Genomic DNA, 21,291 nt, shown 5'->3' with positions numbered 1-21,291 from the left:
AGGAAGAGTTAATATAGAATCAGATTAAGAACTACTTGAACGTTTTGGTCCATAGTCAGAAACATTTATTTGTGACCTTCTTAAAATGGCTTCACTCCCTTCCGTTTTCCGAGCGGTGCCTCTCTGATGACGTAATGACGCTGCTCCACTCTTGCTCTGAGTATGAAAACAATAAACAACCTTATGAGAAGAAACGCAGAACCTGTCGCTCACACTCGAAATACATTTAGTCAGAAGGAAAACTTGTTTTACAGAGACTTATTTTAAGGGAAACGACGCCTTTAAAAATTACACGGGACAAATGTTTGTCCTGACTTAAATTATTTCAGGATTTTTGTGTCTGAAAAGGAAGTTAGTTAGCCAGCCAGCCTAGGTAGCACCTTCAAGAGAGCAGTCCCTATCTTATCATTTGACTGTACCTCGTTACGCGTTAGCTAATACTTTGTGTTTATTGTTATGCAGTTACCGGAGTACTGTTGCCTCACTCGTTTTCCTCCACCACCTCTTTGCACCCTCACCCCAATTTCTCTGGCCCCATGTCTCGGTGGCTGTTCCCCTGGTCTGGCTCAATAAAGAAGCGGGCCTGTCGATACCTTTTACAGCATTACCTCGGTCACTTTTTGGAGGAACGTTTGAGTTTGGAACAACTGAGTTTGGATTTGTACAATGGCAGTGGAGTCATTAAAGAAATCAACCTCGATGTTTGGGTAAGTTAGCTAGCTAGCTAACTACTTCACAGCCTTGTGCAGGCCAGTCTCTTCTGAAGAAACTATGAGACCCATAGCTGTGTTTCGCAATTCTGACTAGGCTGAGAACAATAACAACAACCCTTAACGTCACCATGCACATCTTAGACTGAAAAGCAGCCTTTTTCCAAGGTTGCTAGCTAATATCTATCCCTGCTCGTTGGTGAGGCCTAGAAATCCATTGTCACGCTGACCAAGTAATTTTTATTCACATCTAGCTTACTCGTAGGTATTACCACTACGTTTGGGAATTACTTTGAACTCATGAACACAACTACAGTAGCTTTATAATGTTATGTCTTGTCTTGATATACCTCTCAAAGGAATAGTCTCGTTCATTATCTATATTGTACCTACTCTCCCAGGCAGTGAATGAGTTGCTGGAGTCATTAGGGGCTCCCCTGGAGATAGTGGAAGGCTTTGTGCGGAGTATAGCAGTTACAATACCATGGGCAGCACTTGTCACTGACCACTGCACACTTGAAGTCACTGGGCTACAGATAACATGTAGACCCAAGTACAGAACCAGTAAGTTGACTGCACCTAATCATCTTTATGACCAGGTATATGAGAGATATTTTGTGCAATGAGTCTCATATAAGTTGACTTACATTTTGTTCTTGTAGGTGGGAGCTGGGACTCCCAAGGCTGGTCCTCATGTATGACGTCCAGCATGCAGCTGGCACAAGAGTGTTTGAAGGACCCACCTGAGGCATCTGAAGAGCCCCCTGCTCCATTGGAGGGGCTGGAGATGTTTGCACAGACCATTGAGACTGGTATACATAATCAAAGTTTCATGTGAGCTAGAAGGGGCCATGGGTCATTGCCTAGATAGAGTGACAGGTGGTATAACTGATAATCCACCAGTAGCATTTTTGGAACCAGGTGCAACTAAGTTGATATTCAGCATTCTTGATGCTGGTAAAGGTAACGTGTCATGCTAAGTATTGTCGCATTTGGCTGTATTTTCCCATTTTCATATTGACTGCTGTACAATCTAACAAAATGTCCTTTTTCTATACTGCACAGTTCTGCGGCGGATCAAAGTCACTTTTCTGGATACTATAGTGAGAATTGAGCACCAACCTTTTGATGCTGAGACCGGGGTTGCCTTAGAGATGCAAATTAAACGGTAAGTGCATGTAAAGTGTGTAGTAAAATGCTATTAAAGTGTTGTGTCAAGAGATAAAAGGTATTCTCCTTGCTTCTCTTTCTCTTCTGTTCTTCTCCCATTATCGACACAACATCCATGATGTCATATACCTAGCATAAATTGAGTGTACATGTCTCCATTGTTCCAGTGTCCAAAATCATTCATTATTAATTTTTGCCTTTAGTCATGTCAACAAACAACAGATATAACAATTTCTGTTTGAGGAAAGAATTTAATAGAATTAATAACATGGAAAAAAGATGGAGCTCATTGTGGTGGCATAGCTGATCCAGGAACTGGTAATGATCATCCTTCAACCTCTGAAATCAATGCTATGGCACAGTTAACTCCTTCTCATTTACATACCTAATGCAATCATATAATTTTTCTCAAAGCTAGCAAGAATAGTCTTTTTTCTTAAGTCAAGTTTATATCACATACTAGAAATATCATCATGTACATTCCTTGCAGTGTGAACAACAGCAATAAATCCAGCTGGTTTCAATAGACAGTGGCTTATACTAGACAAAGTACAAACATGACAAATATCCAAGTTAAACACCATGTGCGAACATTTTCCGTAAACTGTTAGAACAATATTACATTTTTAAAATAAATAAATAAAATAGTCTGTTGTATATAGAGAGAAATTAGAGGCTGAAATATGAGAACTATTACATGTGCAGTATTTAAAGCAGTCATACTTAGATACGTAAGATACATATTTTCCATATACCTTCGTTACCCACCTTGCGTCTAGTGGGTATACAGTTAGAGACACATTTTTTGATAGTCATCTTCCAATACCTCTTCAGTTTTTAGTTTCTGACAACACTGGTACAGCATGATGCAAGCATGCTAGTGTAGCACCTACTGTCTCGTTCTACTACAGTTACATTGTCACAAGATGCCAGAGCAGGTTCATCTCAATATAGATGTCTCTTATTTTCACTTCTAACTAAATTCTACATTTTATATTTCTAGCATTTAGCAGATGCTCTTATCCAGAGCAACTTATAAAAGTGCACTGTCATTTCATAAAATGTATGACATTGCTAGCCACTACAAAAGATTAGAATCAAATTGAACCATTGAAATGTTAAACTTTAACATTACTCACTCACCATTGGAGTCACTCATTTATAAAACAGTAATTGGACAGTAACTAAATTTTTATTTAGACTGTGTTCCGTCTCATTCGGCTTGAAATGAAAGTTTGACCGTGTTGTTAAAGTAGGATGAATTCTGAGGTGCACAGAAACATCCAGCTGATATACAACCAAAAGCCTTTGTCTAACAACAAGATAGTGACCCAAAAGATTCTACTGCAGGAACTATGAATCATTCTACTGAAGACCCTAAAACCCCACTAAGCAAGCATTTCACTGATTGAAGACAGAGTAAAGGTGAAAGGCCCCCAAAATAAGCAGGAACTGAGAACGACTGCATTACAGTCCTGGCAGCGCATCACCGGGGAAGAGCTTTAGCTTTTCATGATGTCTGTGTGATTTTGGGCAGAAGATCAGAGATTGCAAAGGATTACCAGCCAAGGGCTGGTCTTTTAAATAGTAGTAGTATAAAAATAATATTATATTGTCAGATTACTCATGGTCCCCCAAAACAGGACTAGTATATATAAAAGGGCAATGGTTCAGATTTACCCAATATATACAAAATGCACCTGGAGTAAAGCTAACATTCTCTCTAAAGATGTTATTCTTGTCATCAGTGTTACATTTATGGCTACAAATGAACTCTCTGTAAACCTCTGTCCGTTAATGAGCTGTATTCTGTTCTTGCTGGCCATGTCATAATGCAGTCTGGAATACTGTGATGAGGCTGTGAGAGACTCAAGTCAGACAGTGCCTGTAGATATCCACCAGCCCCCAGCCTTCCTGCACAAGATTCTCCAGCTGACCTCAGTACAACTGCTATATGAGACTATTGGAGGGCCACAGGTGAGAGCCATTTTAAACCACAAGGAATGGGGGATGGGATTTAATATAAGTCACCAGTTGGTGTAACTGGCTGCCAGAAAGTAGAAAGCGAAAAATTAATTTGAGCTTGACAATGCAAAGTAAAACTGTTGATGCCAACAAACTGATAATGAAAGCTTTGGCTTTAATCTTGTAAATTGAAGGCAATACAGGTAAGCTACAGACAACCAAGATTGTCTCCCATTATCCTCATCCCAGTACATGACAGTACTTGAGTTCTCCAGCTAGATCCCTTTATGCTGTAAACCTCAAGCCTTTTGGCAATCATTTTGATATAGTTATCCAGTATAATAAACAAACATTATTAAAGCCCTCTTCTGTTTTCCAGGAACTTGTTCCAGAAGACCCTGAGGGCAGTGAGGATGATGATGATAAGAAAGACTCTACCCCTCAGCCTCTGCGGCCACATTCTGGGCCTCTGCTCATTGGCAGCTGCTCTGGCTTCATGGAGACCATAGTCAAAATCAAGCAGAATGACATGCTCCCAGGGCCCAAGGCATGTGGCGTCACTAATGCTTGTTTGTGTGGGTAGAGCAAGATGCTACTAAGAATAAAGAATGATAAAGAATATGTAAGTCACCCTGCGTAAGAGCATTTGCCAAATGCTATAAATGTAATTTGAGATCTAAGGACATCAGTGGTTATAGAATATTTTTTGCTGGGTTTAGACTGTCGTGCAGGCTCTCTCAGCAGTTGAGGTTGCCTTTGGGCTGACACTGTGAACTAGGCTTGAGTAAGTGTTTGCACTTTACTTTCTTGTTTGTAATTATTTGGTTCACGTCTTTCAGCTGGAGCTGGACGGCAAAGTCGGCTGCCTCCACTTGCTGTTGTCTCCCACTCAGATTATTCACCTGACGGACCTTCTGACTGCCCTCTGCATTGAGACAGGTTACATGTTCACCTTGCCTTTGAATACTTACCATTGTTTACCTGTCATTCAGCTGTCAACTGTCTCTTAGCGCTCACTGTCCTTGTGTCGCTCGCTCTTGCAGAGGGAGGCAGTAATTCTCATGGTGCTGGGATTGGTGCTGGTGGTCACAGTAGGCCTCTGGGTTCAGATGATTTGAGGTTGATAGAGGAGGATCTCAGCAAGCAGCTCAGTACAGATGTGGCAGACCGCGATCTGGAGCTGGATGGAGAACCTTACATCTGCAGCCTGGAGAATGGAGGTTAGGTTGGTGTGTGTGTGTGTGTGTGTGTGTGTGTGTGTGTGTGTGTGTGTTTATTTTACTTCTTCAGTTGGAAGTGTGTAGCTTTTACTTGCTATGCTGATGTTAATGCTTTGCAAATCTTATAATCGTTCCTCTGTTTGTGTATACAGGACTGGTCCTAAAATTGTTTTTCTGTAATTATTTCATGTTCAGTTTGTGTTATGCTTTTCTTGTTGTCATTTTCCCTCTCTCTGTGTCTCAGAGATGTTTTTCTCCATGGGTCCTGGCGGTATGACGAGCAGTGTAATGTCAACACGTTCGGGAAGTGAGCTCTCAGACAGTGACATGGAGTCCTCAACACACAGTCAAAGCAGTGTAGCTCAGACACACCCTCTGTCTCCACAGGTCAGCCTTCCGAGAGTTTGTGTATGTGTGTTCATGAGAGAGATGCTGTGTCTTATTTGCAGCAGTTCTTATGAAATTTTACTGGTGTTTTCACTCTCTGGTGCGTCTGTGTTTCACCTGTCAGGGAATGCTCAACTGCCCCAGACGTTATCCTGTACCAGGAGCCTTATCCAGCATACCTAGCAGGCCTGCACGTATGTTACCCTTTCTACTTACACACACACACACACACACACACACACTTTGCTTTTCATGCCCCACTATTTGTGGAATTTCTGAAAGCACCCGGCCTGTTCTGCTGTGTAGGGTCCTCGGCCCATGGTGGCCAGTCAGAATCTATGAAGCCTGAAGCCTTGCTCCGCCTCTCTCTGGGTGGAGTCACCCTGACTTTGCTGGAGCAAGAGCCACCTCCTGGTACTGAAGGCCTGTCCCCAATGGCTGAGGTGTCCCAGGTGTTCTTCCATGAGCTGGCCTTCTTCAGAGACAGTATGTTCAGCGAGAGAGACTTTAAGAATCTGAGAGGCAGTTTCGCTAAAGCTTGCCCTCACTCTCATCTCAGGTACACTCACTTTCTTTCTTTACTTTTGGAAATGTAATGGGAAGTCTAAGCAGTATTTTTAATATTCACAAGGCAGTATATTCTGATCCTAGATGTTTAGACAGGCAAAGACTCTCACAGCTCACCTCTGGCATGCAGCTGTTCTGCTGGGCAACATCAGCAGTTTTGTGAAAGTGGCATTTACAGTCTAGCAGAGGAGGATTGCTTGACCAGGGGCTTTATTTGCTCACGTTGCATCGGTCATTACTCAAGCAAACTTAATTTGCTGCTGTGTTGCTACGGGAAGCTAATGTTTTTTTAGTAGATTAGTTGTGCTAACATTATCAAAAGTACATTTTTACCTGCCTAAATCCTCTACCCACCGGAGACAGTGAACAATGCTCAAACCTCAGCATCTGAAGCTGGATGGATGGCTTTAGCTTGGCAAGCTGCTTGATTTAGAGTTGCTATGGATACTCTACCATATTTTCTGAAACTTGACTGTCTACTGACTATAAATTATAAACAGACTATAAATTAATGTGAGGACTCATTTTATAGGTAGTATGTGTAGCTCAGCACAGTGTTTATCATTGACTGATCACTGACCACTAACAGGATGAGAACATACTGTATTTTCCCATGTCTTACTCTCTGTTGGGAGCAGAGCTCTTGATTCTGTTGTTCCTTGCTCTAGGTTGACAGGGGCGGCCGTGCAGGTGACATGCGAGATGCGTAGCTCCGGGCGGCATGCGTCCTCTGTGACCTCTGACCTCTCCTTTAGCAGGCTGGAACTGCTGGAGTGCCTGTGGGAGCCAGGCGAGCCCCAGTACACTGAGGTACTGAACCTGCAGCAGTCGCTTATGCACCATGCCACAAAGCACACATCTAATTACACTTTTGCACTTTTAATTACACCTCATAGACCATGTACCATGTAACACAAACATGTGCAATTAGCAGGGTGATGATTTTCTACATCTATGGAAGTACACAGACACAGGGAACATTTGATGGTGCTAAGATTGCTGGATGAGAACAACAGTTTTCTAATATCAGAAGTGCTCATTCAGAGTGGACATAACCAGAGATAACCAGAGATAACCAGTGAACAGTAAGCCCTGTGAGAGTGGAGCTAGGCATTATTAATACTGTGACTCCTTGGATTCACATTCATCCTTTTAGAAAGTGTGGGTTCATTCTTGAACACACATGATAATGTGTCATAATCCTGATAATCCTGTATGATAATTATTCATCTATGAGAGTCATTTAGTTTTAAGTAAACTGCATATTACCAGGCATTATTAAGTCTGAACTACTGCATGAGAACGCATTGGTTGTTCTGGAAGAATGCATTGACCTGTGCATGCGTGTGTTTGTGTGTGTCTGTCTCTACAGCTGTTGCAGTTCCAGACTGCTGGTCTCTTTACTGTGGGAGCCACCGCCAGACCTTGTGCCCAACTCCACTACAGCCTGATGGAAAAACACCAGCGAAAGGTGCTCCAGCTCAGTTAGTTTACTCAGTAATCAGACGTTTGACACAGTGGGTGGAGTTTAGTCATCACGCAACTAAAACTGTGTTAGATTGCAGGTTCTGGCTGCCTCCACTACCTTGAGAACTTTGCAAGAAACACTGGCATGACATAGAAAATAGAATTTGAGATGAAAATAGTTTATTTGCAGATACAGTTGGCCAATAGAGAGAACAGCAGCATGTCAAAAAATGTTAAACTGTTTTCATCTTGCTAAGCACCAACGTCCAGCTCTATGCCAATCTGAACAGTAGGCTGACATGACACGTGAAGTGTGTAAAGGAGTTATAGGACCACAGGGTACCAAGTGGCTGATGACACTATCAGTTGGTTAGGAATTCAATCAGGCCAACTTGTGGTCTAAACCACAATAGTTAATTTGGAGCATAAGGAGTGTATGATGAGGCATGTGGTGGTTCGCATGCCTTTAACTGGCAATGTCTCAAATTCCTGTTGGTTTGAAAATGGGTTAATGAGGGTCAAAGTAAATCTTCATTACAAATTTAAGTGAACACACAAAGTTGCTGGACGACAGCTTCAACATCTCGGATTACCAGAAAGCTCTACAAGTGGGGGCTCCAGGGGCTGCACCTTTTATATGGAAAAGGGTAAGGCTTAAGCCTAAATTTAAAAATTGGGAATGTGTCTTTTGTTTCTGACTTTTAACATTTTAGAGCATCCAATTAGAAGACCATTACAGTAATCCAGTCTTGATGAGATAAAAGCATGGACTAATTGAAATTGGCCTGTAATTGGTCTTAATTGGTGGCTTAATAACTACAAGTTTTAATGATTTTGGAATATAGCTTGGGCCCAGAGAAGAGTTCAGAGTGAGCAAAGGTTCTATACCAATAGGCAGTAAGTCTTTGAGTAAATGAGGTGGAACTGGATCAAGTATACATGAGGATGGTTTGGAAGAATTTATCAAAGAATTTATCAAAGCTCCTCCAGACAGATTGAGGAAAAGGATTCTAAATGTTTGTCTGAACTAACCAGGCAGCTGCCAGAATGCATTTGCAGATTAACAGGGTCCAAGAGAGCACAATTCATTTTTTTCCTGATATTTTTAAATCTTGTGATTAAAAAACTTCTATTACTATTACTATCCATTACTGCTGCATTCCTGTGGGATCAGGAATTTAATTTCAGTATGATTCCTGGTTGGTTTTGGTATAGTATTATCTTGGATTGTTGTTGTTGTTTTTTCTTTCTCTATTAGAGAGGATGAGTATGGTGATTTTGCCACAGAGTGGGCATATTTATATTAATTAAGGCTATTTTTCCAAGACACTTTAAATACCTCTAATTTAGTATTTCTCCATTTGCATTCCAAGATTTATGTGGCTCATTTGAGACTATGCGTATGATCATTGTACCAAGGAGCCATTGTCGCTCATTCTTTTTATTTGAGATGGTGCAACCGTATCTAGTTATTTGGAACGAATTCCCAGTGTGCTCAGTTATATGCTCCTACTGGAGCTACAGGTAAATCAGTGTTAAATCTGGTAAAGTCAATAAGTGCAGCTTTTGTAGCAGATAGTAACAGTAATAGTTTGTTTAGTTTGATGAACAGGGCAGCCAACGAATTATGGTTCAAATATTCATAAGTTGTAATGAAGTGGTCAAATACTGCCTCACTTTGAGGAAGTATTGCTAATTGTCTGTCAGTACCAAGAGACAGGATTAGGTCTAAAGTATGGTTACAATTATGCATAGGTCCCACCACATTCTGAATGATACTCATGGAATCAGTAATTAATTGATTTCATTTTCAAGTTCATTTTAAAAGAATCATGTTTATTTTCAAAGTGAACATTGAAATCACCAACGACAATTGCTGTTTTAGTAGATAGCATTATGCCTGATAAGAAGTCCGAAAATTTCTGCAGAAACTCTGAGTGGGGACCTGGGACACGGTAAACAGTAATTAACATAAATGACTGGCGTTTTCTTGGTTGAAGACGAAGGTGTGTTCTTCTCTTGTGCAGAGTGGCTCAAAACAGCGCATGGTGCACAGGGAGTGCTCGGTGTGTGTGGACCTGGGAGAGCTCACCACTGAGGTAGACCTGGACACACTGGGTAGACTGGACAGCATCATCCAGGCCCTGAGCCACTGCCCCAGCCAGGCTGCAAAGCCGACACACACCCAGGTCTTGCCGTACACAACGCCACTGCTTCTGTTATGCATGCTTGCGCTGGGACTGATTTCATTACTGTTCTCTCTCCACTATATCACCCCCTTCTGCTCCACAGACACAGGCCATGGTGCAGCTCTCCTCCATCACCCTCTCTTCCCCCCATGCTGTGATCAGGCTGCGCTTCCCCATCCCCGACCTTCGACCTTTAGGTCAAAGAAGGCCTGTCTGCCAGCGGGCAGTGCGCACCGAGGTACTGACCCTGGATATGTCCAGACTGGAGCTGAGGTCGCAGCAGGGGCCGGCCAGTGTGTCTCAGGAGATGCCCTTTGCCTCGTCGGCCAAGCTTACACAGCTGCTGGAAGCAACCTTCAGCGACATGCATGGTGAGAGGGCCGACCTCGCTCAAACGCACACCTTCTGCAGTGCCAGTTAAACTAAGGAGTACAGCTTTTCTCTTTGCTAAAAAGATATATGCAGGGTTTTGCCCTTAAATGACTCATATATGCTGTAGTTGTCACTAGAGAATTTAGTCTATGCTTGATGTGGAAATGTCAGCGAGAGTGCTTTTTTTGAGTGTTCTTTTTTTTTCCCCCTTTCTTAGGAGTCTATGAGGGATGGGAGGGGGGTTCTTTCCCCTGTATCTGTGTTCAAAGTAATCTGGAATTGGAGAAGACAGAAGGAACACCTAGGTGTGTTTGTGTAGTGTGGGTGATTATTGTAGTCCTTGCAATGAACATAACTAAAAGTGGTGTTTAGATGGTTAACTTAAAGATGAATATCTCGCACTAGATACAGAATTTTTTCAACTTCTCACATATCTCTGAAATGTATTATTTTGCTTCTGTCTCCACTTTTGTAATTTTTTTCTGACTCTGTGTAGAATTGTGGTGCGTGTGAGTGGAGGAGCGGGTTTTGATGGTGGAGTTGGTGGTGTGGGGTTGAACAGGGATCTGGGCTCAACGTCTATGGAAAACCCCTGTGAGATGAGGGAAAAGAACAGTTCCCCCTTCTCCTCCAACCGCACCATGTTTGAGACCGAGGAGGTGGGCAGCTTTCTCCTCGCTCTGCTGCTTTTTGTGTTTGTGCTTGATTTGTTCTTCCCTGCTTGTTGTCTTTTCACACCACCATCTTTAAATCCTCTATATTTCACTATCCCTGTAACCCCTCTACCCTCTACACCACCCCCCAGCACTCACCCATTCACTGTACTTGTTCCTGTTTCTAGATGGTGATCCCCGCAGATCCCGAGGAGATGAAGGAGTTCCAGTCCCTCTGTGTGTCTCAGTGTCAATGTGAGGTGGAGATCACACTGCCTGTGGCTTACGTGCTCGTGCCCAGTAAAGTAGCCTTCCAGAGCATCTACAATAGGCAAGTGCTTTCCCGCTCTACTGCATGTTCAGCTTCAACTATGAAGCTTAAATCTTCTGAGTGTTCTATCTGCTCTGCCTTAAAAAAGTGACCACCTTAGCAGTAGTATGGGGTTTGTTTGAAGTTCTGTATTAATGTTTTAGCTTTCATTTTTTGTCTTCACAGGATCAATAATGATTTATTGATGTGGGAGCCTCCTATTCCTCCTCTGACCTCTTCCAAGAGCACTCCCAACCTCCCGCAACAGCAGAGATCAGAGGATGAGTTTCAGCTCTGCAAATCTGCCTTCAGACTCGGTGAGGCACTTAAACATCCTGTGTTTATTGCCTGTTTGCGACCGACAGTGATTTTATACATTTTGAATTAATGTGGTTCAGGATTCGTGTGCGTGTGTGTGATTTTTAATTTTTTTTGTTGCTATTTGTAGAATCTGATTCAGAAGAGGAAGAGCCCCAGTTCTGCTCCCCAAGAGAACCTGATAAAAAGAAGCAACCTGAGCCCCAACTTGACTATGCCCTAAGTTTCCTATGTTTAACTGTACTTATTGGCAAGGGGCGCCTCCAGGTCATGACGGACACTAAAGTGAGCAAATTACCATTTTTGCAATCCTGTCACTCAAAATAGGATGAGAGAAGGTGTGCCATATTTTATCTTTTTCCTATTGTGCTTTCACAGAATGAGGCAGGTCGGAGGGTGGAACAGTGCCATGGGGAACTACTGTTAGACTTTGAAGGGGGAAAGATTTTCAGTGTTACACAGCACCAAAATAATCCCAACCTAAATTTCTTGACTATAGAAAGCAAAAAGGTTGAGCTCTATCACAAAGGTAAAGTACTCTTGACTCCTCCTACATATCTTGCTCTTATTTATGTATTACTTTAAACTTTTAATTCAGGACAAAACTAAAATCTCACCTTTTTGTCTTTCTCTATGTAGCGGAAGTTCCAGACTCCCCCACTCCTGTACGATTAGAAATACCCAGGTTTGTTCCCCCAAGCCATCTGGACCCTACCATTTATCCCACAGAGGTGGGTGTCAGCAGCGTGGGAGGCAGAGGGGCAGGTGGTCAAATGTTGTCGACTGCCATCAAAATCACACTTGACCCCCAACGCAATGTCAAGGTTGCTGTGTTTTAGTTTTCAACATCTCTATATCTACATTAAGTAGTAAGCTCTTTTACTCAGCTTTTGCTCTTCCTCAGGAGTTTCTTGTTGCCCTACGACTCCAAGGTGCTACTTTACGACATCACATGGCAATGACCAATCACAGTTGGCACGAACAGGTACCACTATTAATGTAATGGATTCTTAGATGTCACTTTTTATTTTGTTTATATTTAATGTTTGAATTAATCAATTTTCTAATAACTAAATACATCCACACCATGTCATAAGTTGAACATTTATAGGGATTGTATATGATTTCAAGAGAAGTGTACTGGCAGGAAAAAAATGTTGAGGGAAGATCCCCAGTTATGAGAAAAGCTTTGCATGCTAGTCCTAAATAGCACCACCTCAGAAAGGGCAATACAATTGGATTTGGAGGTATAAAATGAAACAAAAATAAGGCAAAGGGGCTAAGGGTTTTGTGCAGAATGATGGGAAAGTAATCAAATATTGAATACCAAAAGGTTGCACCGGGGAGGACATGTGCAAACCTTATGAGAGAGGGTAGCAGAGGCTTGGAGATCCCAATTTGGGTTAAGTTTGGCTAGCCTGGCCTTTGTCATTTACACATGATACACCAATTTCATCTGAACTAGACTATGTCTAGCACAGCTAGAAGAATGAGGAATCCCAAGAAGGATGTGGGTCCATTCATTCTCTTGGAAACAGAAGTGCATGTCCAGATTCCCACTGCTACCCATACCCCATCAATGTTAATTTCCTCTGTTTCATGTTTAGTTGGTGGATTTTCTGGATGTCATTGACGATGATATTTTAGGATACACACCACCTGTCATCATTACTGTCTTGCACACACACCTGGCCACCTGTGCAGTTGACTACAGGTAAAAGTTCTAGAACCTAGAAGTTGAATCTTACAGCAAAGCCTAACAAAATATAGGTTAGAGGTTGATGTGTCAGATTATTTATATTACCCTAATACCCTTATGAAAAATACATATTTTCTTGGTATACATAATTTTTCTCTATTTTTGTCCTATCCAGGCCCCTGTACCTTCCACTGCGAGTGTTGTTGACGGCAGAATCTTTCTCTTTGTCCAGTAACATTATTGTGGATACTGCTACCTTTCACCTCAGGTATTGGCACTCTGTAATGGAACAAGCTTCGGTGTATTCTGCTGGTTGAATCTGATGACTTTGCAACTCTTTTTAGGTTCATCCTGGATGACTCGGCATTGTACCTCACTGATAAATGTGAGAACGAGACTGTGGATTTGAGACGAGGTACAAATACTCATCTGAAATACTCATCTGTCTATATTTTGCTGCACTAAATAATAACATTCTGCTACTGATCTTTTTTTCCTCCCTTCCAGACTATGTGTGTGTATTAGACATTGACCTGTTGGAGCTGGCTATTACTACATGGAAAGGCAGTGACACTGGCAAACTGGTGAGCCTTATATTTGTTTATACCTTAGTTACATTTAATTTTTTTTTTAATGCCAAAGATGTTTCTAACACAGGTATTCCATGTTCAGTCCCAGCCTCTGTTTGACCTGCGCTGCTCAAATAATGTGGTTCACGTGCACACCTGTGCAGACTCCTGTGCTGCTCTGGTAAACATGCTCCAGTACCTGGTCTCGCAGGGCGACCTACACCCGCCCCCGCGCCACACGTCCCCCACCGAAATCGCCGGACAGAAGCTCCCCGTGCGAACTTGACTCAGGCTTTCTTTTTTTTTTTACTTTAAAGAAGTGTCAAACTTTAATTGCTGCTGTTTATAAGCAGTTAACTGGGGTTCCAGATTCTTATATGGAGATTTTTTTTTTTTTTTTCCCCCCCCAGCTATCAGAAGCTCCTACATCTGTACCCCTCTATCCACCAGCGGAGACGGCAGAGATTAACCAGTGCGATCTTACTGATGCTTTAATTGACACAGAAAGGATCCACCATGAAGAGGACCATGAAGACACAGGTAAAATTTTATCACAGTAATTTATAGGAATTACATTTATGGTTTTATCCGTTAACTGCCCCATCTTGCCCCACCATGTAGTGCTGGGAAAACTACTCTAGCATTGTTACCTGCTGTAGTAGCCTACACTGAGCCAACTTTTATGCTGGTTTAATTTTCAGAAAACTGAATGCTTTCTGTAACTACAGCTTTTATTCCATGCTTCGCTTGATTTCTGATTGTCCATTGGTTTGCTAAATTCTTTGATTGGCAGACCCTTCCTCCTCGTTAAAGCGGGCGTCACCTGTCTCAGTGTACCTATTCCCAGGAGAAGCCCCCAAATCGCATTCCTCCATTTTAGAGGGGGAGGACTTGGAGCTTGATGGACTAGTGGCCACAGCCAATGAGGCAAATGTTGACATGATGTCAGAGGAGGGTTCCGAATGCTCCACTGACAACGATGACTTCTGCATCCTAGAGGCTCCAGGCATGGGCATTCCTGTGAGCACTTTATTACCTCTTCCTGCACTCACGTTCTTTATTCTATGCCTTTCTGTTAAGCGTTTTTGACAAACATATGGCTACCAGGCTGGGATCAGCACAATTATTAATCTAGAATGTTTTAAATTAAAATCATATTTTAATATTGTATTAAGTAATTTTTAATGTTGTATTCAATTTGAAAGACTGCATTACAAAGGTTAAAAGACTTGGTCTCTGTGAGGAAAATATATTCCACTAGGGGGCAACCAGAGCAATAAACTCCAGGTTACCCACAAAATGTTAAGAATTTAACGATGTATATATGATTCTATCTAAAGGAATCGTTTAAAAATAGGTTTGCAATTTTTAGATAAATGATGATAAACACATTTAAGGGGAGTTGTTCATCTGTTATTAATTATTATTTAACTGCATTTTTGGTTCTGCCCACTTATAATAAGTATAAGTATAATGTGGCATGTTACCTAGACTGAGTTTGAAACCACCAATCTATTGTATTCAGTTCCTTCTGGGGGTTTTTTCTACTTTAAAAATTTTTAGTCCTGTTCAATAGTTATCAGGATTGAAAGTGAATTCAGAAATGCAGAACAGTACTTTCCTCTCTTCCTCTTGACCCTGTGCAGCCTAAGGATGGAGAGCCGGTTGTCACCGTGTTATGTCAGGGCCCAATAAAGGTGCGTGAGGGCTACTTCTCTCGGCCCCGGGGCAGTTCCGACCTGCTGCGCGCCCCTGCCCACTTCCCTGTGCCCCAGAGCAGGGTCGTGCTCAGGGAGGTGTCTGTCGTCTGGCATCTCTATGGGGGCAAAGACTTTGGGGGTAAACCCATCTCCACTCTCACCCAACACAGCCACAGGTGAGGGAAATCTTTTAACTGGCTGATATCTAGTGGTTAACAACTATTCTGTTTTTCTGTGTGTTTTTTGTTTTGTTTTTTTGCTTCTGTAAAACACCAGACTCAGCGAATTGAAAGGTTTACTTGTTAGCTGATTTAAAAAACACCAACTTTTCCTTGACTAGGGCATGAGTGTAACGCATATGCGCCCCTCTTCATGATCTCTGTGAGACGACATGCGTGTTTTCTCCAGGGGTCGTTCGGCCCCTCCAGGGGCCCGTGGTTCTCCATCCCGCTCGGCTGGCTCCTCCAGACCCCAGAACTCATGGCGTTGGGTGGGGGGAAATGGCAGACAGCATTCGCTCCTCATGGAGATCCAGCTGACTAAGGTTGTGAGAGTGCTAAACTGACACTTAAACAGCGTTTGCTCATATTAACTTCATGAACAAATATTTGTTCTTTCCGTCGTGTCCCGTATGACAGCTCAGCAGTTTCTCACCCCTCTACCTCACTTGTCATTCTAGGTCAGTTTCCAGCACGAGTCCTACCCCATGGTGTCGTCCTCTGCTGTCCCTGGGCAGGACGCAGAAAGTGCGAGCATGGGAGAGCAGCCCCTGTCCCGGCAGGTATTCATCGTGCAGGAACTGGAGGTGCGCGACAGACTGGCCTCCTCCCAGATCAACAAATTCCTCTACCTGTACACCAGCGAGAGCATGCCCCGCAGAGCCCACTCCAACATGGTGAGCGGGGCTGGATCTTTTCCCATACTGTCCAACAGTAACTGTGGCCCCTAGGCAGCTAGAACATAGTGAGGTCAGAAGGGTGAAAAGGAAACAAATAGCATAGAAACAACACTGAAAATGAGAGAGGTAGCAAAGAGTACAGAAAGGAGTGTATCAATGCATCAGCAACCAGTGGGGTTGGGGGGGAGGGGTCATGAATTGTAGTCTTAATTGGTGCAGTATATGTGGTTAACATAGCTGTGTGTGTGTGTGTGTGTGCTGCAGTTGACTGTGAAAGCTCTTCAGGTGCTCCCTGAGTCTGGACTGGGAGGACCAGAGTGTTGCCTGCGAGTCAGCCTCCTGCCTCTCCGACTCAACATAGACCAAGTAAGTCTTACCATGGAAGCATTACTGATGTTGGGTTTAATGAACTGCCGGTATCTCTGTTCAGAGTACAGTAGAATTTAAACATTCAAAAAGGTTGTTAAGGAGGCCCAAATCTGGATGTGGAAAAAGAATTCACAAATTCTCTGGTGCTTGACAGTGCTTCATGAAACAATAGGGTGTACTTAATGTTAACTAAAAAATTATTGTTTGAACATGAGTATAACATTATTATAGACTCAGACCTATTAACATGAAATATTAATTAAAACATGCTAGACTACACAATTTATCGCTCCTGTATTAAAATCCATATACTGCCTTCCAATTCATTTTAAAATTTATGGCTGCTAGAGCACCAACATATTTAAGGGATCTTCTCACCCCTCTAATACCAGTCTATATCTTTTTCAATGGTCACTATGTCAGATCATGCAGTTACATTGACATTAAGTATGCCTAAAACCAGGCTTCAAATCATGAGCGAAGTTTTTAGTATATTAGGCCCCTGACTGAATGAGTTACTTTTTGTGTAGCTTCTTAACATTTTTATTTTATTTAATTTTATCTTGGTTCTTATTCATTTCGTTCATTTAATTCTGTTTTTTTTGTTTTTCCCATTTCATTAGTCTATAGTCTATTTTTACAATATTTTATTGGTTTACTGATTTTGTTGTTGTAGAACACTATAACCTGTTCTTTCTACCTCACTATTGTTAATTATTTTATTTTAAATATGAGGTACCCCGAGATGGCATTGAAGTGTCACACACAAATACATTTCCTTTTTGGGGGCAATATTTAATGGGTAAGCACTGAGACTGTCTCTACTCTCATTTTTATTGTTCCCTCAGGATGCACTTTTCTTCCTGAAGGACTTCTTTAGCAGTATGGCAGCCGGGGTTAACCCCTACCTTTCTGTTGACATAGCAGCTGAGGGTAAGCTTATGAAAGTTTGAAGCAGCATTTACAATCAGATGAATAGAACACTACCAACTATATTTTGTCATCCCTCCCTGAATTTACAGTAAAGGCAGACATTACTCAAAAGCAGGCAGAGGAGGTGGACCATGGCTCTGGATTGGGCCCTGATCTGACTGCTTCTGTGGAGACAACCTATAGCGAGCAGAGCTCCTCTTCAGCTGGCTCTTCCTCCTCCTCCTCTGACCAGCCAATCTATTTCCGGTAAAACAAACATGGGTTTTATTGCTTTGTTGCAACAAAGTATGTTTTCTTAATATAGTCTTAATGTCTCCTTTTAGAGAGTTTCGTTTCACCTCAGAAGTTCCCATCTGGCTTGATTACCATGGGAAGCATGTGGCTATTGAACAGGTAAGAGTTCAGTTGCTGCACTGATTTGCACAAACTTCTCTGTGTTAGAAATTGGTCATGACAACAAAATGAGTGCTGGTGCTGATTTGCATCTTATATCAAAGGAGTTGTATAGCAAAATGCAAAAGTAAAAAAAAGTTTTTTTTCTTGTTTTTTTTTAATAATTCTTTTGTAGGCATTTTTTATTGACCAGTTTTACAGATACAGCCAGACTACACTGTGTAAAATCCGTGATGTCATGTGATTTCATAGGGCACGTTTGCAGGGATTCTGATTGGCCTGGCGCAGCTGAACTGCTCCGAGCTTAAGCTGAAGAGGCTGTGCTGTAGACACGGGTGATTTGCTCTGCCCCACTCGCAAGCACCAGCTGCCCCTAGCAAGGATCTGAATGCCTCTCAGCACTTCACCTACTATTGCCCTCTTTTCCAATGACACCATCTGACTGATTATTTTGTAGAGAATATGTCTGTCTGCTTTTTTCCATGATAGTTTCGCCATATTTTCCTGTACTGTGATGGGTGTCACTTTGCAGGACATTATCTGTCAGGTAGCTAGATATTGATAGCTATTGAATACAGAAGCAAAGGGAGGTTCAAATTTGCTATGCTTTGTTTTGTTAGACTGCTGGGTGTTGACAAAGTCATTCAGTATGCTGTGAACGAGTGGCTGACTGACATCAGAAAGAACCAACTACCAGGCATTCTGGGAGGTGTAGGTCCAATGCACTCTGTAGTTCAGCTCTGTAAGTATGCATTATGCAACATGCTTTGTTCATTAACAAAATGTACTAAATGTTAATGTGAATAATCTTTGTCGATTTCTTGTCCAGGTGAAGTATTGTCTTGTATTGTAAGCATTGTATTGTATTGTATCTCTGAATCTAAGTTACCGAACAGACTGTTATTTCAGGCAGTATCTTGTTCTGAGGGTATTTTTGGACTCAGACCTATTTGTATTAGTTCAGGATACTCTTTTGTAAGTCGCTCTGGATAAGAGCATCTGCTAAATTATGTAAATGTAAGTAATTAGGTGTCTCCCCATTGAAAGTTATTTTAGGCTAAGGCTAGCCTTTATCTTTTAACAAAAAATATGTGGGTTTTTGTTAAATTTAGAGTGAAACGGGAATGGGACTAGCAAAGCTGAGAAATTTATAATTGTGTTTATTGCTTATATATTCTTTATGGTTGTTTCTTTCATCTTCTGCCCTGGTGCCCGCCCACCAACCTTTTACTATAGTCCATGGTGTGCGAGATCTGTTCTGGATGCCTATTGAGCAGTATAGGAGAGATGGACGCATTATCCGTGGCCTCCAGAGGGGGGCAGCATCCTTTGGCACCTCTACAGCCTCTGCTGCTCTGGAGCTTAGCAACAGACTGGTGCAGGCCATACAGGTACATGTACACAGCACCGTTGTTTATTTATTCAGTGAAGTATTAAATGCCAAATCAACCAAGTTGCTTTAGATACCTTAGGTTGTTTGGTATCAGTTACAACTGTTGGAGGCACAATGTGCCATTTTTAAATGAGTTATGAAATAAGAATAATGTACTTAAATTAATCATTTCTTATTTCTTAATTATTAATATTATAACACTTTGTATAAAACTAATATAACAATTGTTACTGAGTCAGTCTTGTGGTAAGATTATTTTGTGACATGGTGTGAAACATATTTTCTAAGGTCCATTAATATGCACACATCTGAAAACACATCTAAAAAACTGATATATTGTTACTAAGTATCAAATAAGCTCCATACATATATCTGGATTTAAATAGAAAAGACAAAAAACTCAGCACTGTCTTTATAAAATCCTTGAATGTTTTCAGGCATTTTATCTCAAATTGTATTTACCACCTGACTCATTGGGACTTAAAATTGTGGATATTATGCAAAATTGTATGCATCCAAATGTGTTCTGCAGGCCACAGCTGAAACAGTGTATGACATCCTGTCCCCGACTCCACCTTTAACACGTTACATCACTGAGGGACGTCCTATCTCCCGACCTAGACGGACCCCCCAACCAGCTGACCTCAGAGAAGGCGTGGCCAAGGCCTATGACACTGTCAGAGAGGTATTATGCTGTGCAGTTTATTACTTTGCACTGATTCATTGTACCCACTGGCTGTTAATCAGTTTTTAATATTTAAATGTTCTTATATTTTTAGGGAGTGATCGACACGGCTCAGACCCTGTGTGATGTGGCCTCTCGCGGCCATGAGCAGAAAGGTCTTCCGGGGGCAGTGGGTGGGGTTCTGCGTCAGATCCCACCCACTGTCGTGCGTCCCTTAATAGTGGCCTCTGAGGCCACCTCCAACCTGCTCGGAGGTATGCGGAACCAAATCAAACCGGATGCAAGGAAGGAGGACTTCCTGAAATGGCGCACAGAAGATAGCCAAGAGTGACTGATGCAGATGGCTGTTGAGTCTTTTTGGTAGTGTGAATGGTAGACTGAAGGTGTGAGTGTACAAGTGAACATGTATTTCTGAGTATTAATGCGAAGATGAAGAGATCTGCCGCTCAGTGAAACCTGAGATGTTTAAGTGGCTTCCAGATGTTAGTTGCACATTTCATCACATTCATGCAGTGCAACATTTTTCATTGTGCACTTTGGTACAAGCAAAGCTCTCTGTAGGCAGCCAAGTGCAATTCGCTGCCATCTCACCTTGTCGGAAAGTATGCAATTATACCAATCCAGAACACTGTTTACTATTTACCAAATGACCTGCTACTAATTTTTATTTCCTCTTGGAAATACACAAAAGGCATCAGGGTGTTTTCTTAAACTGTAGGACTGTGTAAACCTGTTTAATAACCTTTGGCTATTTTAAACTATGACCCTGATGTTATTGTGCCATGAATCTGTTTAATGTCCAGGTGAAATACATTTTTGAGCAGTAGTTCTGTCTCTCCTCCTGATGCCTGCATACATGTGTCTATAGCATGTCCATGCTAGTTTCGTATTGTGTTAACATCTGTTCCATTTTGTTTGCTATTTTATCAGACTTCAAATAAGTGGGGAAAGGTCTGCTTATCTGTCCAGTTTCCCAAGTTCAGACTTGCTTGGTTTTGTTTTGTTAGTTGTGTTTTGGCAATGGCTTTTACATTTTTTCATTAAATTCATAATACAGTTTAAGGCAGGTGAGGTTGTGCGCACATACATTCATGTATCTTATGAGTGGGTGAGGGAGGAATTGTGTATTTGTGGGGTGATCTATTGGCTATGTGACTCATAGCGATCAGTATGTGTTTTTCCTGTAATTATTACTATATCATAAGCTGTAAGAATCATCTGTATAATACCAAGAGAATGTGTAAACAGATTAATACAAAAATAATAAAACATGTACATTTGAATGAGAGTCTGTAATTAATATGGTATGTATTGAGGTGTTTCT

The 21,291-nt window shown here is 41.8% G+C and overlaps 1 protein-coding gene across 2 annotated transcripts; it reads left to right on the top strand.

The window, feature by feature from the left end:
* Positions 1 to 170: 170 nt before the first annotated feature.
* atg2a (autophagy related 2A) lies at positions 171 to 21,250 on the top strand. 2 transcript variants are annotated; one of them, XM_027016812.2, is made up of 42 exons: positions 171 to 707; positions 1,112 to 1,274; positions 1,373 to 1,522; positions 1,776 to 1,878; positions 3,719 to 3,857; positions 4,225 to 4,392; positions 4,685 to 4,784; positions 4,889 to 5,065; positions 5,310 to 5,452; positions 5,577 to 5,646; positions 5,759 to 6,011; positions 6,688 to 6,829; positions 7,392 to 7,490; positions 9,514 to 9,675; positions 9,779 to 10,046; positions 10,265 to 10,352; positions 10,544 to 10,706; positions 10,889 to 11,031; positions 11,197 to 11,327; positions 11,459 to 11,613; positions 11,707 to 11,857; positions 11,968 to 12,152; positions 12,233 to 12,313; positions 12,936 to 13,042; positions 13,203 to 13,295; positions 13,372 to 13,442; positions 13,535 to 13,611; positions 13,700 to 13,870; positions 14,007 to 14,136; positions 14,390 to 14,616; positions 15,243 to 15,472; positions 15,705 to 15,840; positions 15,976 to 16,191; positions 16,459 to 16,560; positions 17,412 to 17,496; positions 17,586 to 17,742; positions 17,820 to 17,889; positions 18,142 to 18,224; positions 18,510 to 18,631; positions 19,126 to 19,280; positions 19,815 to 19,967; positions 20,062 to 21,250. In XM_027016812.2, exons 1-42 carry the CDS (start codon positions 537 to 539, stop codon positions 20,296 to 20,298), a joined length of 6,027 nt encoding a protein of 2,008 aa, XP_026872613.2. In that variant the 5' UTR covers positions 171 to 536; the 3' UTR covers positions 20,299 to 21,250. The 2 variants fall into 2 exon arrangements, with proteins under 2 accessions (XP_026872613.2, XP_026872605.2); XM_027016804.2 differs by having other exon boundaries at positions 13,685 to 13,870.
* Positions 21,251 to 21,291: the final 41 nt, after the last annotated feature.

This window comes from Electrophorus electricus, chromosome 12 (genome assembly GCF_013358815.1).
Source record: "Electrophorus electricus isolate fEleEle1 chromosome 12, fEleEle1.pri, whole genome shotgun sequence".
Lineage (NCBI taxonomy): Eukaryota > Metazoa > Chordata > Actinopteri > Gymnotiformes > Gymnotidae > Electrophorus > Electrophorus electricus.
The sequence above is the reverse complement of the archived record's forward strand: the minus strand, read 5'-3'. Positions and strand labels throughout refer to the sequence as shown.